We start from the raw sequence: 19831 nt of genomic DNA on the forward strand, positions 1-19831 counted from the left end.
CTGCTCACCAAAACTGAATCTAAGGATTGGTCCGACAGCAGCAGGGAGAAACCTCCGGAGGCAAACTAAACAGAGCAGAGCTCAGCCAGCCTGATACACAGCCTCAGGGATGCCAAATTTCAGTGTTTTGTTCATTTTTTAAATGTATAATAAATTGTGTTGCAGTACTTATTGTATGAGCTGACACTGGCTAAAAGCCTGATAAACAGCGTCGCCCTCAGGATTCTTTTCAATTATTAATCTGCACCAATGCAATCAGAGGTTTGTTGAGATAGAAAAAGAAACTATTTTGATTTGATCTTTCTCAGCTCAGGCAAGTCATCACCAACAATAACAAGCTAGTGAGGAAGTGAAGATAGGAGTGTGTGTCCAGAGCTAGGACAATCTCTGAACGAGGTGATTTAGTTTTCCAACAGTTGAGGCTTTTCCCTTTTGCCAAGCCTGAGTGTAACACTGTCTACCCCCCCCACCCCCCCCCCCCCACTTGTTTTCTTCCTCACCACTCTTTGTGTTCCCCTCCTGCCCTTCCTCTCCACCTCTCTCCATCCCCGCCACAGTTGTTGCTGGATAACAGAGCGAATGTGGAGGGCGCCCTGCAGGATGGGGCAGAGAACTATACGGAGACCCCGCTTCAGCTGGCCTCTGCTGCAGGTAATCACATACAGGCAGAAAAGATGTGGATTTATCTTTCACGTTCATATTTGACCCAAGTATTTTTACTCTTGATACGGCCTTGAAAGGTTTAGTTATGACATGCTTGATTACTGTATAAGCTCACCAGAAGGCATTCTCGCTCCGCTTTTAATCATCTAATTATTTCATCACTTTCAATTTTAATTTGAGATTTAAGAATGCAGTGAATTATAAATGCTGCATCTCATGATTGTGTTGTTGTGTAGTTGTGCAACCACTTATGAAAGAACCTGCAGTTTCATACAATCAAAATGAGCTTTAAACTCACTCAAATTATCCGTCAAATCAGAACCAAACGTGCATCCAAAGGAACAGTTTGACATTTGGGGAAGCACATTCACCTTCTTGCCAAATGTTGAGTTAGAAATCAGAATCAGAAAGGGTTTTATTGCCAAGTACATTTTTTAACACATACAAGGAATTTGTTTTGGTGTTGTTGGTGCACGTCACACATTCTTTAGATGGAATATTAAACAATATAAGTATAGGTACAAACAATATAAGTATAAGTATATTTACACAGTATGTATTAAGTTAAAAATAAAGAATAAGTAAAGATATAAATAAAAAATAAAGAGCAAAGAGCATTACAGCAGAGAAGAAGAGAAGATTGATGAAATATGAAACTAAAACCAGCAGCTGGTTAGCTTAGCTTAGCATAAAGACTGGAGACAGGAGGGACACAGCTAGCCTGGTTTGGTTCAAAGGCCACAAATGCTTACCAACAGCTCTAAAGCTCACAAATTAAATCTTTTTTAAACACTAGTGTTCAACATGCACAAATTGAAGAAGTATTCACTGTGAGATTGCTAGGCATCCAGTGGAAACTCTTGTAATACTACAAATAGTTGTTTTTACACTTTTTTTGTATGGGATAAACAAATAAGATATAACGTGTTAATAAGTGAGCTTTAAAGGTGCTGACAGGCAGATTGTGTTACCTTTGGACAGAGACAGGCTAGCTGTATTCACCTCTTTCCAGTCTTAATGCTAAGCTAACTAGCTGCTAGGGACCGTTTGGTATTTATGGAATGGACCACCGGAGGAAAATAGGGGAGGGTCATGTCTTTTTATTCTTTATTCCACTTTGTTTAAACGGCTAAGTGGAGAGGCCTCGTTCACTTGGCTGGAGCTGGCTGGTGAATGTGGCGCTCGTCTTGGCCTTGCTGGATACACCGTGACCCTTTTTGTGGATCTACTGATCGCCGTGGATTACTTTTTTTCCGTGTCATTGGATTACGGCAAAATACGGATTTTTTTTCTCAACGTGTTTTAACGTTTTATGGTGTGACCACGCTTCGTTTCTGTGTTTGGAGAGGCATCTCAACAGACTGGAGGTCGAATACTGATTGTTCACTGTTACATTTTAGTTGAATTTAAGTGTGGGGGCATCCCGCCACCGTCTGTCTATTGCGTTCCACGTCAGCCGTGCTGCGATTGGATTTCATAAGGGCGAATTGTTAAATTGTTACAATGTCATTTAAAATCTGCTTTAAAAATAAACATATATGTTTTGGAATATAATGTTCAGCTTCGGCAGCTTTACCTATGTGCTAAAATATACAGTGACTGAGGAAGCCTAGTGACGAGGCCATAACAACCAGTGTTGAATTGGTTATTTCCCAGTGTCCTTTGCTGAATGGTCTCAATGTTGTATTGTTTTATTTCATGTGACTAGTTTACTAGAGGAGTAACTTAGTATTTGAAGTAATGCAGTAATGCAGGAAGTGTGCATTTAGTTTCCATGCTTATTGTGTTTCCACAACAATGTTAGTGAGTAAATCTACTGAAATGGCCACCACACCATAACAGAGGAGTGGGATGTGTAAGATGAGAATGCAGAGGTTAACGTGTATGTCATGACTGTATAAAATCAAATGGCATCTGTACATATTTGCTAATTGCAAACTAGCACACAAGGGGAGGGTCATGCCTCTTTTTCAAATCATTTTGGAGGGTCATAGAAAACATATTACTGGCGAGGGGAGGATCAAGTCTTTTTAGCCTAAAGGTCCCAAAACTCCTCTGGTGGCCCCCTTAAATAAGTAACGAACAGTCCCCTAGCTCCAGCTACATATTTTCTTCCATACAGACCTGAGCAGACTTTGCGCCCCTCTCCTCTCACAGCTCAGACACAAATGTGCTATCAATCTTTTCAACAAAACCTTGTCAACAAAGGCATATATTAAGCATAAGTGGCCCAATGATTAACTCATTATGTATATAAGAGATAACTACACTGCTGCCTTTTTAATTAATGCCAATGAAAGTGTTTAAAAGTGAATTCAAACATAACAAGTTGGCATCACAGCAGTGAATCTTCATGTTACAGTGAGTGACCTCAAGGAAGGCGTAGTCAGCTGCGTTGACAGTAATTCAAAACACACGGCCACAGATAATGAATACTATTAACATCCTGCTCATTAAAAAATAAATAATGTAGATGAAATAAAGACCACAATCCCAGAGAAAATGTATTTAATGAATAGCAATGAGTGATCACAGAATAATTACATGCAGGTTCAGGCTCATTCTGTGACTCCTTTTTTACTGTCACATTAACTTTACAAGGGTATAAAAGCTTGAGTAAGCAATAGGGTATCAATTGATTTTAAATGAGCAGTGCCTTTACTGTATCAGATAAGATCAGCATTGAAGTGTTTAAATCACTTTTAAACCGGGACCTACAGTAGTTTCTGTTCTTCTAATGCTTGGCAGAGTGCATCCGGGATTAGTTATGCGTTGTTTGCTTTCACAGCTGTAGTAGCTCGTCAATGTGGAGCCAGTTTTAGATACTTTGTATACTACTGGGTAGATTAGTAGTACTGTATCTTATCATATATCATATGTTTTGTTTTTTTTATATAAAAAGTCAGTAGTAATTATAGGTGTCAAATAAATGAAGGGAAGTAGAAGTATAAAGTAGCAAAAATGGGAAATACTCAAGTAAAGTACAAAGATGTCAAAATTGTACCTAAATTAATGTATTTAGTTACATTTCATCACCTGGTAACTTCTCAAGCCGTAGTAGACAAAGTAACCTGTAACTAAAGCTGTCAAGTAAATGCAGTGGAGTAAAAAGTACATTTCCCTCTGAAATGTAGTAGAGTAGAAGTATAAAATAATATTAAATGGAAATACTTAACATTTTAATGTATTTTAACCTGGACCCTATTTTTCCATGTATTTGTGTCTAAGTGACTATTCTTTAAAAAATCTTTGTCAATTTCCATCCACTAAAAGTGCTGTTATTGCCACTGACAGGCTCAGATTGTTATTATATATTACATACTTGCAGGTGTGTTGTGATCTCACTTCCCAGAGATCCAAATTGTGTGAAGCTTCTCTCTTTTCTTTGTTTGTTCGGCCATTGGAACCATTTGCTCGCAACGCTAGTAGTGACCGGAAAAAACAGTAAGCTGCTTCACACACATACTGTATGAGTTAAAGAGCAAGTCTGTTGCGTAGGCTCTACCTACTCTCTCTGACAGACCAATGGAAAACGCATCACTAACTGTGCGCCTCTTGTAATTTATCCCTGGGAATGTTGCCACAAACACCGAGTTTGTATTACTGCAAATGCAAATACATGGGCTTCCATCAGTAGGTCATAGACTCAATCACCTTCTTTTTTTTTTACCTCATTAGGTGATAGATAGTGACTTTAAAGTACAGGTGCCTCAAAATTGTACTTAAGTACAATACTTAAGTAAATGTACCTGGTTACTTTCCACCACTGATCAACACAGATAGTTTAAACGCATCAAATGTAAGCCTTATTTTGGTATATTCACCCTTTATTCATCTGTTTCATCCTGGTTAGGTAACTTTGAGCTGGTGAGTTTGCTTTTGGAAAGAGGGGCCGACCCCATGATCGGGACCGTGTGTCGAAACGGCATCTCCTCTGCCCCGCTGGGAGACATGAACTCATACAGCCTGGCAGCAGCACACGGTCACAGGTAATACAGGCAATCACACACACAGGGACACACACACCCAGACACACACACACACACACACACACACACACACACACACAAGTGCCAGCCAGCAGAGATATATCCATTACCACAGTATTGATCCATTTACACACTGTGCCCTGGTCCATTTGCCTCTCACAAAATCCTGCAGTATGAGAGGCAGCTATCTGGGTCTCCCTGTCAGACAGCAGGCGACAATAAGCGCTGCAGTCTATTCAGCAGCACTTATAGCTTCAGTTTGACATAATTTCCCTGCAGCTGAATAAGATAAAGCCCATTAACATTCAGGGTAGTGAAGAGCTGTCAGGAAGTGGAGTAGTATTAGCCAGGAACACAATGCAGCATTATTAAGACAATCAATTATAGTGTGATGATCATGCTGCAGCATGTCATGAGCAGGTTCAAACTGCATTGCATTGGTTGTGAGATGGTGGGGCGTAAGAGTTTAATATAAGGCAAAAAAGAAGAAGAATTAGGAATGAGGCTGCAGTATTTACAAATGGTACGCTTTTACTTTACATTTTATATGCAGTTTTAAACTTTTTCAGAAATATGACTTAAGACACATCTAGACACCAAATTGCAAAGGTACATTACTTAAGTAAGTTTGTTTGCAAACTTTTGTAGTCTTGTAGACAAGAATAGATATCTGTTTTATTCTGTGCTGTTAGTAGGGAGGTTGGCCCAAGACATGTTTAACCAAAGTTAGTATTAATCTAGATGCAGGAAACAGCTAAACAAAAAACAGCTCCAGACTTGTTTTTGTATCTTGTAAGCTAGCTACTAATGTATCCAAAAATGACCTGGGTTTTGTTTAGTTTTAGAGATGTATACAAAACTAGCAACTTCATGGTGAGGAGTCTGAGGACAGGGCTTCAGTGCAACCACGAGGTTCAGCTGTTGTTGGTCACTAAGAAGCTCCAATGTGTAATCTAACTGCTCATGAAATTAACATTTCACATTTTTAGTTTTACCTGTTAAATGCACAAAATATATGTGTAAATATGACTTTGGAGTTTTGTTGTATCTTTTTCCCCTGCTTCTGTTCTCTGTGCTGAGCTAGGCTAAATATGTCACAGAGCTGTTTCTAATATCGATCTTCTCATCTTACCCTCAGTAAGGCAGTTAGTAAATGTATTTCCTTTTACTATTTTCTCATATGGAGGACCTCATGTACATTATATAGCCAAACGTATGTGGACATATAGTTTGAGCTGGACCAGTTAGATTTTTGTTAAAGAAATTCTTAAAGCCAAAGTTTGTTCCAATTGTGTGACAATATTTTGTGGACGAGCCTTTCCTCTTTCAACATGACAGTGTTCCTGTGCACAAAGCCAGGTCCATAAAGAAATGGTTTTCAGAATTTGGTGTAGAGGAACTTGACTGGCCAGCACAGAGCCTTCCCTCAACCCCACCCAACACCTTTGGGACGAAACTGAAACTGTGAGTCAGGCCTTCTCACCCAACATCAGTGTTGGACCTCACTCTCGCTTTTGTGGCTGAATGGGAGCAAATCCCTGCAGCAAGGCTCCAAAATCCAAGACGATTGGAGGTTGTTATAGCAAAAGATGAATGCCCATGGTAAAGGAATGATATGATCAACAATCACATGACGGTTTAATGTTTGGGTTTCTGCATACTTTTGAAGTGTTGATCCATGGACTAAACCAGAGAAAATACTGTGCTAATCTGCTCACCAACTGATGCACACTCAAACCCAAGGGACTGTTAGTGGAGATAAAACAGCTTCAAAGTGACAGCTGTGAGCCTCCCACCGACTTGTCATCAGTGATCAAACAGTCCCAAAAACAGGATATGATGTTGTGTTCTTCTATTTTGCAAAATGTTTTACTTTCTGTTCTTTTCAGAGGATATAATCAGTTTCAGCTATATATATTTAGACTCTACAGAACAGAGTACACAATCATGCTTCATTAAGTACATGAGAATATTTTGAGTGTCATCAGAGCTAGGGAGCTGGATGGGCTTAATGTGGAGTTAACACAGTACGTGTATGCTTAATTTAGAACAATTTTCCGCTCTGTGATCATCCACTTCACAACTTCTCTTCCTATGATTTGACAAGAGCCACCAGGCCACGCTAGGGGTTTTGCAGTGTTGTCATCCCCTCCCCACAGCTTGATTCCATTTTGCCCTGACCATAAAACAATCTGTCACTGTGTCTTATCACTCTGCTTTCCTTTAATCTATGTCTGGGTTTTATTTTACTTTCCCTCTAGGAATGTATTTCGTAAGCTCCTGTCCCAGTCGGAGCAGGAAAAAGGGGATGTTTTGTCCCTGGAGGAGATCCTGGCCGAGAGTTCGGATCCCACGGTGAAGAGATTGGTGCCACAGGCCAACGGCGGAGGGACGCTGCGAACAGGAAAGGCCAGACTGAGGGCCCTGAGAGAGGCCATGTACCATAGCGCAGAGCACGGCCATGTGGACATCACCATAGACATCCGCAGCTTAGGTCAGATTTACTAATACATGCTTCACTGGCACACATGCATCGCTTTCTGGTGCCTCCAGCTGTCCTGGAGATGTGCTCATGCTGTGCCTGTCCCGTCCTGTGCTGTCCTGTCCACACTCTAAGCAATCACTCATCCAACCATTAAACAGTTGCAGAAAGAAGGACTTTTTATATCCGAGGCGATAATAGCTGAGGTCAAAGGTGTTAACGTGAAGATGAGAGTCCTTGAGTAGTGCTCATTCTGTACATGTGGCAGTCATCAGCTTTCACCCTAACACTGTCAAGTTCATTTGGCATAAGACCTAATGTGGCTGTTGATTAGTATTAACTAATCAATCTCACCACAAGTGCCATTTAGTAGCTGTTCTGGACCTTTTGGTAGGATCACACAATCCTCAGCAGATGGAGTTTACTCAGCTGTAAGATTTTAGTTTGAGAAATACTCTCTTTCTTGACGAGAGTTGAGAAGATGAATACCACTCTTATGTCTTTACGGTAAATATGAAGCTACAGTCAGCAGCCGGTTAGCTTAGCTTAGCATAAATACTGGAAACGGGCAACAGCCAGCCTGGCTCTGTCCAAAGATAACAAAATCTTCCTACCAGCTCCTCTAAAGCTCATTAATAAACATGTTATATGTCATTATAACCCCCTGCAAAACCACGACTTTCGTTTTTATACTTTGGTGTTTGTACAGATTAAACAATGGAGCTATATAATGTGTTAATTAGCCATATTTAGAGATGCTGGTAAACTGATTTTGTTAGTGAATTCATGGTTTCCATGAGGGTTGAAGTGACATTAATTTCATCATCTGCCCAAGTCTGCGAGACCCCTGTGCTGATGCCCTCAAGCAGCCCACATGGGCTGTACGCACCAGAGGCGCCAACTTTACATGTGCTAGAAAAGTAAACTGGACCCTCGTTTTGTGCACTGTATGCGTGTACTGTTTTCTCTGTCCTTGATCCTATTTCCATAAAGTCACACACTGTTTTCTTTTTAGACATTTTCATGATGTTCAGCCAAATACGACAAACAAAGGAACCCCTCTTTTTGCTGTCAGGAGCATGTCATCATATTGTCTAGTGTGCATGTGTGGAACGTGTCTGTGTATGCTAGTCTATATCCTTGACGTTCCACTTCCGGGATTGCTCCGTTGCCGACGGAAATTCCGCCGGATTTCACTCATTTAGGCCGGATATCCGTTGCCTTCCGCTTTCTTTGTGTTGGCATTTCAAACTCTGGTCGATTTATGAGGACTATGGTTAACCTTTTCTCAGATCTCTGCAGGATAAAGCCAGACAGCTAGCTAGACTATCTGTCCAATCTGAGTTTTCTGTTGCACGACTAAAACAACTTTTGAATGTACACATGTTCCACCAAAACAAGTTCCTTCCTGAGGCTATTTTGCAGAGGCACCACGGCTTTTTCCGGTGCTTAGCACCGCCCAAGACGATTGTGATTGGTTTAAAGAAATGCCAATAAACCAGAGCACGTTTTTCTCCCATCCCGGAATGCTGTGTGTACTCGCCACAGGAAGATCTGGCAAAGCGAGACTAGCGTATGCAAACTCCCGACTGTAGTATGTATAGAAGTGTGAGTGCGGCCGCTGTCCATGTCTGTACTGAAGTATGATCAAAGCTTAACTGTTTCCAGTCTTTGTGCTAACCTAAGCTAACCATATTCTGGCTGTAGCTTCTTAATGGACCATGTGGTGAGATTGTTTGTGAACAACTGTTTTCAAGGTCCAGAATGACCTTTCAAATGAAAAAATAGTGGAAAATGACCGTCACAAATTCCCAGAGCCCAAACTGATGTCTTTAAATTTCTTGTTTTGTCCAACCAAGAGTCTAAAACCCAAAGATAGCAAATCTATAATTAAATGAAACATAGAAAAGCAGCAAATACTCAAATTTAAGAAGTTGGAAATGGATAAATTATTAATCACTTACAAAAATTGTAAAAACAACAACTTTCTACTCCATTAATCAACTTATCATTTCAGCAGAGCTGTTGATACACAAAGGCATCACTGTCATGTCATGATTTATGTTAATCTCACATATATCATCCAGTACTCCTCATACTGTTGCAGAACATTGCAGCCATTTTTCAACTTGACATTCCTTAATTACATAAGTGTTGTCTTTATATTCACGCCGGAGCCTCCGACTTTCCACTAATCCAACACTCACCATGCAATCGCCCTTCAACTCACACAAACACCACAAAGTGATGGAAACATGGTCGGTTCTCTCGCCCCTGAAACTGCTCTGACTTAGACTTTGCCATGCACAAGCGTGTATTCACTGTTCGTGTGGTGGTATTCCCAGGTGTTCCCTGGACACTGCACACCTGGCTCGAGTCCCTGCGTACCTGCTTCATCCAGCACCGCCGGCCGCTGATCCAGGGCCTGCTCAAAGACTTCAGCTGCATCCAGGAGGAGGAGTACACAGAGGAGCTGATCACGCACGGCCTGCCGCTCATGTTCCAGATCCTCCGATCTAGCAAGGTCACCGGGGCTTTCTTTCATGTTCATGTAAATAAAATGCTTGTTGAAACATCCGACAAAGTAAGGCTGGTTTGCTGGGAATACAAACTGTCCTGTGCTCGTGTGTTAGGGTGACATTAACACTCATTTTGCATATATTTAGTTGCACTCCAAACCATATTATCATACATTTGCATAAAATGTAAGCTCATGGTAAACCGAGGCCAGAAAACTCTAATCTGTATATAGTTTCCGTCCTCACTTGTGTTAGTGTCTGTTTGCAGAACGAGGTGATAAGCCAGCAGCTGTCAGTCATTTTCACCCAGTGCTACGGGCCCTTCCCCATCCCTAAACTGACAGAGATCAAGAAGAAGCAGACCTCGCGCTTAGGTAAGAGAGCGAATTAAAAATAGTGACTGTTGCTCAACATTTTCTTGTACTTACTGCATAAAATGAAGCTGAGTGACGAGGGACTGACAGCTGGGTTATATAATTAAAGTGGCAGGCCGAGAGATTCTTGTTTTTGGGCCAATACGTCTCCAACTGGTGAGGTCACTCAAACTTTGCTTAAAGAGATACTTTTCCATTTTAATTCAGCTCTGTCATCTTTGTGTGGGCAGTGTCTTTAGATAAGGTGTGTGGCTTCTCTCCGTGGCGCCAGTGCACGGAGCTCGGAGTAGCCGAGGTCCACTGAAATCTCAGCGCATTTCACATAATCCGGCGGATCACGGTAGACCTCGGCTGCTCGGAGAACCTTGCACTGCAGCCACGGAGGGAAGACAAACACCGTTTATCTGAGCTCACACTGCCATAACACAGAGCTGGATTTAAATCAGCAAAATATCCCTTTTATACTAGGAAATCCTTTCTCCTTCCTTTTTTCCTCAGATTTTTAGTTCGTGAAGTGGCGACTTTGTTTTCCAGCATGCATTTATGAGCTGATATAGCCAAGGCTATATATAGATATAGTTATTACGTCTTTTGCAGTTTTTGGGATTAGCTTTTTCTTTTAGGGTATCTGCAGGTCACGACAAGTCTTAAAAAGCATTCAATTTCAAGTTTCCTCAACAACAAAAAAGGTCTTTGAAGTTATTAAAAAGTCTTAAATGTAATTTTCAAAAGTCTTAAATATTTTCTCTGTATAGGCAGTGATGAATGTTTTCGTATGCAATTGCAGGCTGTCGGGAGACATTATAAACTCACTTTGAACAACTTCAGACATTTATCATATGATTTGGAAGCAGGTATTTGCATTTTGCATGTCTGTAATGATGTGATGTATCAGTCTGATCTAGTATTAAAAGCTCCTTTGAAGTTGGGAAGGTCACAGACATTTACCCATTTTAATCTTTTCATATACTGTAATAAGAGCATGAGGAGGCACTGCAACATTCAGTGATTGTGCTGCAGCACCACCTTGTGTTTGATCAACAGCAGGCTTAGAATAAAATGACAACTAGTTTGCTTTGTATGTGGAGAGAATTAATGCTTTAAACACTTTTGGCAGCTAATTAATTTATCAGGATGTTCAAGGATAATCTTTAAGAAACAGCTCAATGAACCGGACATCAATTTCAACTGCCTGCCTTGTAGAATACTAATGAAATGGGAATTGTTATCTTTTGATAATGCTGCACTGATAGCTGAGTGATGAATCACACTCAGAGTAATTAATGACCACATTAAATTAATCTTTTGTTCTGCATCCAACGTTTAGGAGGCTTGAGTGATGAGGCATCATTTGGCTGTTTTTTTTTTTTTGTTAAGATTATTTTTTGGGGTATTTTAGGCCTTTATTTATAGGAAAGCTGAAGAAATGAAAGGGGAGAGAGAGGGGGGGGGGAATGACATGCAGCAAAGGGACATAGGTTGGAGTCGAACCCGCGGCCGCTGCGTCAAGGAGTAAACATATCATATCGTCCGAATATGGGACGCGCTCTACCAGGTGAGCTACCCAGGCGCCCCTCATTTGGTTTTTATTGCATATTTTTGTCCTCTTCTTCAGACCCCCACTTCCTTAACAACAAGGACATGTCTGATGTTACTTTCCTGGTGGAGGGGAAACCATTTTATGCACATAAAGTTTTGCTGTTTACAGCTTCAGCCAGGTAAAGAAGAATTTTGCTGTTTATTGGTTTTTCTTCTCTTTATTCCTACACAGCTATGAATAAATGCCCCGATTTCTTCTGTTTCATCCAGGTTCAAGTCACTGCTCCAGAATCGGCCGGCAGCAGAGAACACCTGTATCGAGATCAGCCATGTCAAGTACAATATTTTCCATGTAAGAATTTTGTTGTCATCTAAAACCACTGTCATTATGTTTTTGTTTTAAAATCCAGTCAGTTACGGCTGCAACTAACATCTTCCAGGACAGACAGACATACAATAGATGTGTACAGAGACCAAAACTGTGAATAAACAACGTAAATGATGCGATAGATTGAACCCTGTACTGTTCTGTGTTTCAGTTGGTCATGCAGTATCTGTACTGTGGAGGCACTGAGTCTTTGCACATACGCAACACTGAAGTCATGGAGGTAAGAGAGACTTAACCAAAGCCTGCTGAGCAACAGTGCAAGTATTATAATTTCTAATCCCAACTCCTGTGCCTCATTCTGTGTGGCTGTACTGTTCCCTGCAGCTCCTGTCTGCAGCCAAATTCTTCCAACTTGAGGCCCTTCAGAGACACTGTGAGATCATCTGCTCCAAGAACATCACCACGGAAACCTGTGTGGACCTCTACAAACATGCCAAGGTGAGATTCAAACAGAACATCAACAAATTAGCAATTGCAGATAATTATTAAAAAGTAATACAAACCTGTCACACAAACCACACTGTCTATAAATATATATTTTATTTAAAGTTAAGCTGTTCATACATTTTTATATTAATAATGGATTGCATGACTAATTGTATGTGAAAGGGTTTGCTCGTAGTGACGAACCCATAGATGAATAATCACCCGACTCTGCAGTTTAGCATCTTTTGACTCACTGTTGTTGGTTTTACGGCCCGTGACTTTATTATTTTGGTTCACTCTCAGCACTGTCATCGTCGTTTTTTGGCAACAACAAAAAAAACTCTGAAAACCAACTGTACACTACCAGCCAATCATCAGACAACAGACAGAGGGAGTTAGCAACTGGCTGGTGAACATAGCCATCATTATACCTGCTAAACATCAGCATGTTAGCATTGTCATTGTGAGCATGTTAGCATGCTAAAGTTAGCATTCAGCACAAAGCACTGCTATGCCTAAGTACAGCCTCACAGAGCTGCTAGCATGGCTGGAGACTCTGTATTCTTTGTCAGACTCGTTGTTGTGAAAGTGGTCAAACTGTTATTGTAGGAGTATCAAAAAAGACTCTGTGACAAACAGCAATGCATGCCAATAACCCTGCCCTCTAAAAGCAACACACCACTGCATCAATTTTGACCAGGAAGGACTAATTTTCCTACAAATAAAACTTGTACTATCAAAATAATTTGAAGATGCTTTTAACACATACAAATTACCCTTCAGAATAGTTCAAAACTCTCTGTCGTTGTCTCTCCATCTTAATTCGCTGTAGTTCCTTGGTGCCTCGGAGCTCACAGCTTTCATCGAGGGTTATTTCCTGAAGAACATGGTGCTGCTGATTGAACTCGACGGCTTCAAGCAGCTGCTGTACGAACCCCCTCCTGCAGAGAGCCCTGCGTCCAGCCCCGGCATCTGCTCCGACATCCTCCTCGACCTGGAGAAAACTCTGGCCACGCGCATCCACTCCATCCACCTCTCCACCTCCAAGGGCTCCGTGGTGTGACATCGTCCTCCTCGAAGCCTTCCGATCCAGGCACAGCATCCATGTAACACCACCTCTAATATCCAGTGCCCTGCTATACAGCCCCATCCACCCCTCCTGGCCCCACTGCTGAAGAGGGGCTGTCGGATGTTTTTATGTCAGGGATTCCCTTTAATTCTGCCTGTTGCAGCATCCCTCTCCCCCCCCCCCCACCACCACCACCTTCCCTCCCTCCCGAGGGTTAATGATGGCATACTTGACAAAATCAGAGAGAGAACTTTCTCGCTTTGTCAGAGGCTTGAACTCTGTTGTCCTAATGGCTCCCACTGATCACTTCACACCCCTACAGTAACAAAAACTGTCAAAAACAGAACTGACTCAACCCAGCAGTATCACTTAGACCTAATCGTGATTATGAAACCTATTGTATTTCATATAGGGTACATGCATGAAATACATTCTGTACACCTTTTTTCGCTTAAAAAGGTAGATTAGAATTTTAACTCAATAAAAGCAGCTTTCTCATGATCTCTGATATGAGACTTTAGGTTTACAAACATCACTTTATGGAAGTGGATGCCATTGCAGTTTAAAGTTTGACACATGCCAAAATATAATCCTACTATACAACCAATAAAAGTAGCAATGCCAGCAGGCGGACTTTAGGTGGACTTGTTTGAACTTCTTTACATTTCATTCTGTCACTTCTATGTTGGATACGTTTCACTGTGTTATATCTACTGTGTGCAGAGGCCAAACTGATCACAGGAACTTCCACCGTGGCCGACACTGCAGCACTGATTAAAGCTGGCCCACTCAGTGAAATCTATGCTGACGTATGCTTGAAACATGGATGTCCAACTGGGAAATTAACTTGTGAGAACTCCACGAACACTATTGACTTTTTTTTGCATGACACCTCCTCAACTGAGCTGCCCTGATATTGCTTTTTATGCAGAGCTTATTTCACGGACCACTTTCGCAAGGGGGAAAATGCTGCTTATTAACTTTCTAGCCACTGCAAAACTGACTGAGTGGGATTTGGAGATGGATTTTGATTGGCAGGGACTTTCTCTTTAAAGATATATAAAGCAAAGTGTAAATACTTCCTTAAAGTCATCGTGCTGGTTGTTCTTTTTTTTGTAAACTGATGTACAGTATTCTCCTACACTCGCTTGGCTGATGACACCAGTCTCATTGAATGTGCTCCCTGAACAGTTTGTTCCTGCTGTATGTGTCTGTTTATGCAAAGTTGCATGTTTTATCTGTTTGTTTGAATCCTCCGTTTCGCTTTAGGTGTGCTTTCTGTGTAGATCGTAGGGCTGAGCAGGGTGTTGATTGTTCCAGTTGAAGTCCGGTCAAAGGATGATCCCTTCAATTATTTTGCTATTTCTGATACATTCCAAATAATCAGGGTAGATCACGAAATACATTTAAAGTCACTTTCTGTTTTAGGCTTCACCTCAGTTGAATTTCTCAAGAACATCAATTTTGTGAAAGAAAGGTTGAATTCCCACACTCTGTCAGCGCTGAGTTTATTAGAGACACAACAATGTTAGTGACTCATGAAGTACATCCCATCCACCTGTTTGTATTCACATTTTCAATTTGTGCATAAAAACTTCTGAGTGGACACGTCGTAAATTCTAAAAACAGTTGAATTATCAGAAAAAGGTTTTTCACGGTTGCCTGAGGTGGAAAAGTTGGCCGATAACCATCTATTAAAGAAAAAAACAAAAATAACAGGCTTAGCAAATAAGTCATGACGAAGAAAGAGCCAATTTCGGGAGAAAGATAGAGAGAAGCCATATTTACATCATGATCCACATCATTTCACGTAATCTTGTTGCGTTGTCTTCTGCAATAGTTTAATGGCACCCGACTGTAAAATTAGCGCCACCAACTGTTAAAGCTTTAGTGCGTAACTTTTTGATATTAATAAACGTCCGTTACATTCAAGCCATTGCCAAATGAGTTGCTACAAAGCTAATTAAGACTATCAGCTCCACACAACTCTCTCTGTGTTTCTCAGTATGGCTGTGTTCAGAAGATTGTGGCGTCCAGTGACTTTCCCGCACAGAAACTCGAATGAAGATAATGACCTCTTCTGAAGAGTCCATCATGTCTTTTTAATCCTCAGTGTCCTCCTTGGCTACTAGCAACTGCGTGGAGGAGGGGTGGGGGTGGTGCGCGATCACAGAAGGCTTGTATCATGTGGACGCGCCGACAGTTTTGTTGTCATTACTTAGAATTACTCATGGGGGCGACAGAAACTACACACTATAGCTTTAACATCTCAACTCCTAATATTCACATAACAGTAGTTGGTGGAAATGCACATTAATTAGCATTTTCTTTTGAAGATTTTATTAAAGGTGCACTATGAGTTCCTGCATGGTCACTTCTGTTGACGTGCCAAGTAAATTTCAAACAAAACAGAGCAAGCTCGCCCCTCCCCCGATGTTTCCGTAACTGTCATGACTAACTGACTAACTGTCGTTAACCCCAAACCCCCACCCCCAACCATTTTGTCGGTGATTGGCTGGAGTGGTTTGTTGTATTTTGGTGCACAGGCTGTGCCTCTAGTGTTTGTTTGACGTTTACGACCCCTGTGTTGTCTCCCGAGACCGGGCTTTTTCACAGTGTGTTCAGGGGGCAGGCAGCTAGCGGATCAAGGAGAGATGCCTACGATTTGAGACAAAAATGAAATCGCGCTGAAACCATGCAGGAACTCATAGTGCACCTTTAAAAGTCATTTAGAATTTGCGCAATAGCACATCTTTATACTAAAGCCAAAATAAGGGGGACCAAATCTCAAACACCTGAAACAAACAATATATGTCCAAATAGAGGAGGCTGATATGACAATAACCAATCCAAGTTTCATAACCTGGTTTCATTTGTATTCCACCTATTTTGACAGATATTGTTTGTCACATTCTGGTTATCAAATCAATTATTAATGTGGGAATGGTTCCAGGCGTTTTGAGATTTTGCTCCCCTTCTTTTTATTAGTTGTTCTGGCTTTAGTACAAAGATGTGTTGTTTCACATTGTGAATTTCCTGCCTGACAAACATCTGTGACCAAAATGTCTTTAAGAAACTCAGTGCAGAAATCTTGTGGAAATGTAACCTTTTGTTCCACATGATTTCATTTTTCGTGCATTAGATAATACTATTATCAAATCTAAAAGGACCAAACGTCAAACCCGCCATTCAGCAGCAGCCTCTGGGATATCAGCCCTGTTGTTAGACTGTACCATGAGCCCTCTCACTCAGACACAATACATCTCAATTTAGGAGAAAATCATAGAACCTACAGTACATTTTATGAATGTAACAAAATATTTACAAAATGTGCAATATCTGCAGTCCAGCAACAAGCCAAAAAAAAGATGCTTCCCTCTGTTTCCAACAATGCAAATGTCTCTAAAGTGTCCTCATACTTTGCGATGTTGTTTCTACATTAATCCGACTTTACTTTTAGATTAAGAGACAAATCTTAAAATATTGTAGCACACTCAAAATTACTTCAATATTTGTTGTGGGCCAAAAATACACATTTTAAGAGAAACATAGGCATGTAAGAGTTGGTTTTAAGTTCTGTAAATAGTTACAGAAAATTAAATATAGATCTTATCCTTTAAACTTTATTTTCTTACCTACATACATAGCACTATATATTTTATTTTACATTTCACAGCTATTTTGTTTTACAAAATTGAAAAAGATTATATAAAAAAGATACTTAAGCAATATTTCCATGAGACTGTATTACTCTAAGTAGTACAGTGAATAATATGCCACAGGATATAGAGCTACAGTATAAATGTGAATTGAAAGACACATAACAGACAAATGAGTGACTGGAAGAAAAAAAACTGAATATACTATTTTTGTTTATACTTTTGTGACATCCCATGGTGTATTTTATTTGAAATGTCTTTCACTCATTTCAAAAGAATATTTCTAACTTATAGGCTGCCAGTCGGTTGATCTTACCCTGATGGCTTTAATGAAGATGATCATTTATTTAGACTCTGGTTGAAATAATTCATATTTCGCTTTATTGAATCATCACACATGCCCACATTTGAACTGAAGTGTGCTATAAAGGTGAAATGTAACTTAAAGATGCAAACCATTTTTGTCTCCACAGAGGTAAAAAGGTTCATAATGATGTCAAGCACTTCTTGTGCCAGTGTTACACACACACACACACACACACACACACACACACTCAAAAGCATTAGTATCTTAACAGTGAGCTAGTCTTATTGTGATCAAATAGCAGCTGAATATTTAGAATAAGAGAATAAGCCAAAAGACTTATTTAATCTTAATGAATCTCTGTTTTTTTTTGTCAGTCTAGTCTAATGTGATGCCATTAGCAAATGACTAACTTTAGCTTGCCCCTGTGCTGGCCCTTTTGATTCAAAACTGGGTCAAAGCCGTAGAGTAAATGTCGGTTCGCATGGCTCTTCTTGTTTAATGTTGTTGAGAATGTGCTTTGTACACCAGTGTTGTCAAACAACACACTCCCCTTAATTTGTCTGAGCATTTATTTGCCTGCGTATTTGTTCCTGGTAATAAACGACATTTCTCCTAGACACAGTGGAAACATGCATGGGATATTCACTAGATTTCAAATCTACAGGAGGGATGGGGGATGAACTTTTGCTTTTATTTTTCCTTCGATGAGAACATGTATATTGTACAAAATATATATATATATACAACAGTATATATATAATATAAATTATACATGGTGTGAGAAGCAGGGATGTGGTGGAGTATAACAACAAAAAGGAATGTTACACTCGTGCTACAGTTTCTGTTGTTCCATGACATGCTTTTGTGGACAGTTAATAAACGACCAGAGTTTAAACCGTGTGTTTTTTTGTTTTTGTCTTTGCTTTATTTATTATAAAACTTCCCGAGAAGCTGAACAAAACATGTGGAGCAAAATTAGGGACATTATAAAGCAACACGATATAAGCAAACAAAGCAGTCTTGGTTTGGAATAACAATATTCTTTTACAAGGACACTGCAGCATCCCCTGAATAAAAATGTGACAAATCTGGCCAGAGTCCAGCAGCAGGGTGTTTTATTGATCCTTTTACTTCTAGCGAGCAAATGACTCAAGGTACTAAAAGTCATGACAGCTCCCTCACAAAGCCAGTGGACTGTCTGCAGTCAGACTGATGAAGAAAAATACCAGTTCATAAAAACTCTGGAGGAGAATTTGGCTGTGATTCCTTTTTTTGGGGATTCCTTTTTTTTCTTCTGTCTCCACAGAAATACACTGCACCAACGGAGGAACTGGCCTACCAACATTCCTTCATGAAAGAAATATACCACCATAGCTGTGCAAGTTCAATAATAGTTATTTATATATACAGTATGAATAGATACATTAGGTTTACAGTTAGGCCATTTAGAAATATTTGTTATTTTCTTTACACCAGAATAAATAAATATGTCTCAATTTTTGGATGTAAATATTGGTTGTAACAGGCTGTAACGACATGACATTATCATGTAATACCACGTATTACATGAAGCTGAACTATATCAAGTCTGCCCTTTCCTGATTAGTACATGCCATGGTAACGTTTGAGAAAAGTGGAGGCAGTTTTTCCATAATTCATTGCATCAAGGAAACCTGTAAAGCTGAGAAAAACATATTTCTGTTTAACAAAACATAGGTCATGATGAGTCTTCTGATTGTACTTTAATAGACTTAGACTTCTCTTTATTTATTTATTTATTTATTTTAAATGTACTTTGACCTCAAGCCAAAGCTGAATTGTCCCTGATGTAACTAAATGGTGCTACATGGTAGATTAATTTATGCTGAAGACAACGAATATATCAAATATCAGAGCTGGAACAATTACTTAATTAATTGATGAGTTGAATAACAGGAATTTAAACTGCTACAACAGAACAGAACTGACAAGAACAGAACTGACAACTAATCAAAGTATTTTTTTCTTAAACAAAAATTACAAAAAATAATCACTTGTTCCAGCTCCTCAAATGTGAATATTTGCTTCTTCTTTTTTATTGCAATAATTGTTAGTTGTAGCTCTGATATATAATGTCTATCACAGCCGAAAATAATCACTGGTTTCATCAACATTGGGTTAATTTTCCGACGAAACTGAATATATACTTATTCTCTACAATCTACAATAGCTAAATAACAGTAACTTATCAAGGTGATTATAGAGTTAAATTACTTATTTAACCGTTCTGTTATATGAAATAAGGCTACAGAAGATGATTGTTTTAAAAATAAATGTTTGGGCTCGTTTCCCCAAATGGCCATTGGGTGGCGGTAATCAGCAGAACAGCTCCATGTAAGCCTGACATTCGCAAGGCGAAGAAAAACAACATGTTTCC

The 19831-nt window shown here is 39.9% G+C and overlaps 1 protein-coding gene across 2 annotated transcripts in view; it reads left to right on the forward strand.

Moving 5' to 3' along the window:
- LOC144512384 (ankyrin repeat- and BTB/POZ domain-containing protein 3-A) overlaps positions 1-18315 on the forward strand; it is a 179913-nt gene extending 161598 nt beyond the window's left edge. Inside the window, exons 8-17 of one of the 2 annotated variants that reach the window (XM_078243116.1) lie at positions 558-651; positions 4517-4652; positions 6914-7146; positions 9480-9658; positions 9922-10027; positions 11643-11745; positions 11837-11918; positions 12106-12174; positions 12279-12392; positions 13213-18315. In XM_078243116.1, the coding sequence (XP_078099242.1) occupies positions 558-651; positions 4517-4652; positions 6914-7146; positions 9480-9658; positions 9922-10027; positions 11643-11745; positions 11837-11918; positions 12106-12174; positions 12279-12392; positions 13213-13443 (1347 nt within the window). In that variant the 3' untranslated portion in view covers positions 13444-18315. The remainder of the gene's footprint in view (positions 1-557; positions 652-4516; positions 4653-6913; positions 7147-9479; positions 9659-9921; positions 10028-11642; positions 11746-11836; positions 11919-12105; positions 12175-12278; positions 12393-13212) is intronic. The other variant, XM_078243117.1, reaches the window with a different exon arrangement.
- Positions 18316-19831: the final 1516 nt, after the last annotated feature.

The sequence above is a fragment of the Sander vitreus genome, chromosome 23 (assembly GCF_031162955.1).
Source record: "Sander vitreus isolate 19-12246 chromosome 23, sanVit1, whole genome shotgun sequence".
In the NCBI taxonomy this organism is placed as follows: domain Eukaryota; kingdom Metazoa; phylum Chordata; class Actinopteri; order Perciformes; family Percidae; genus Sander; species Sander vitreus.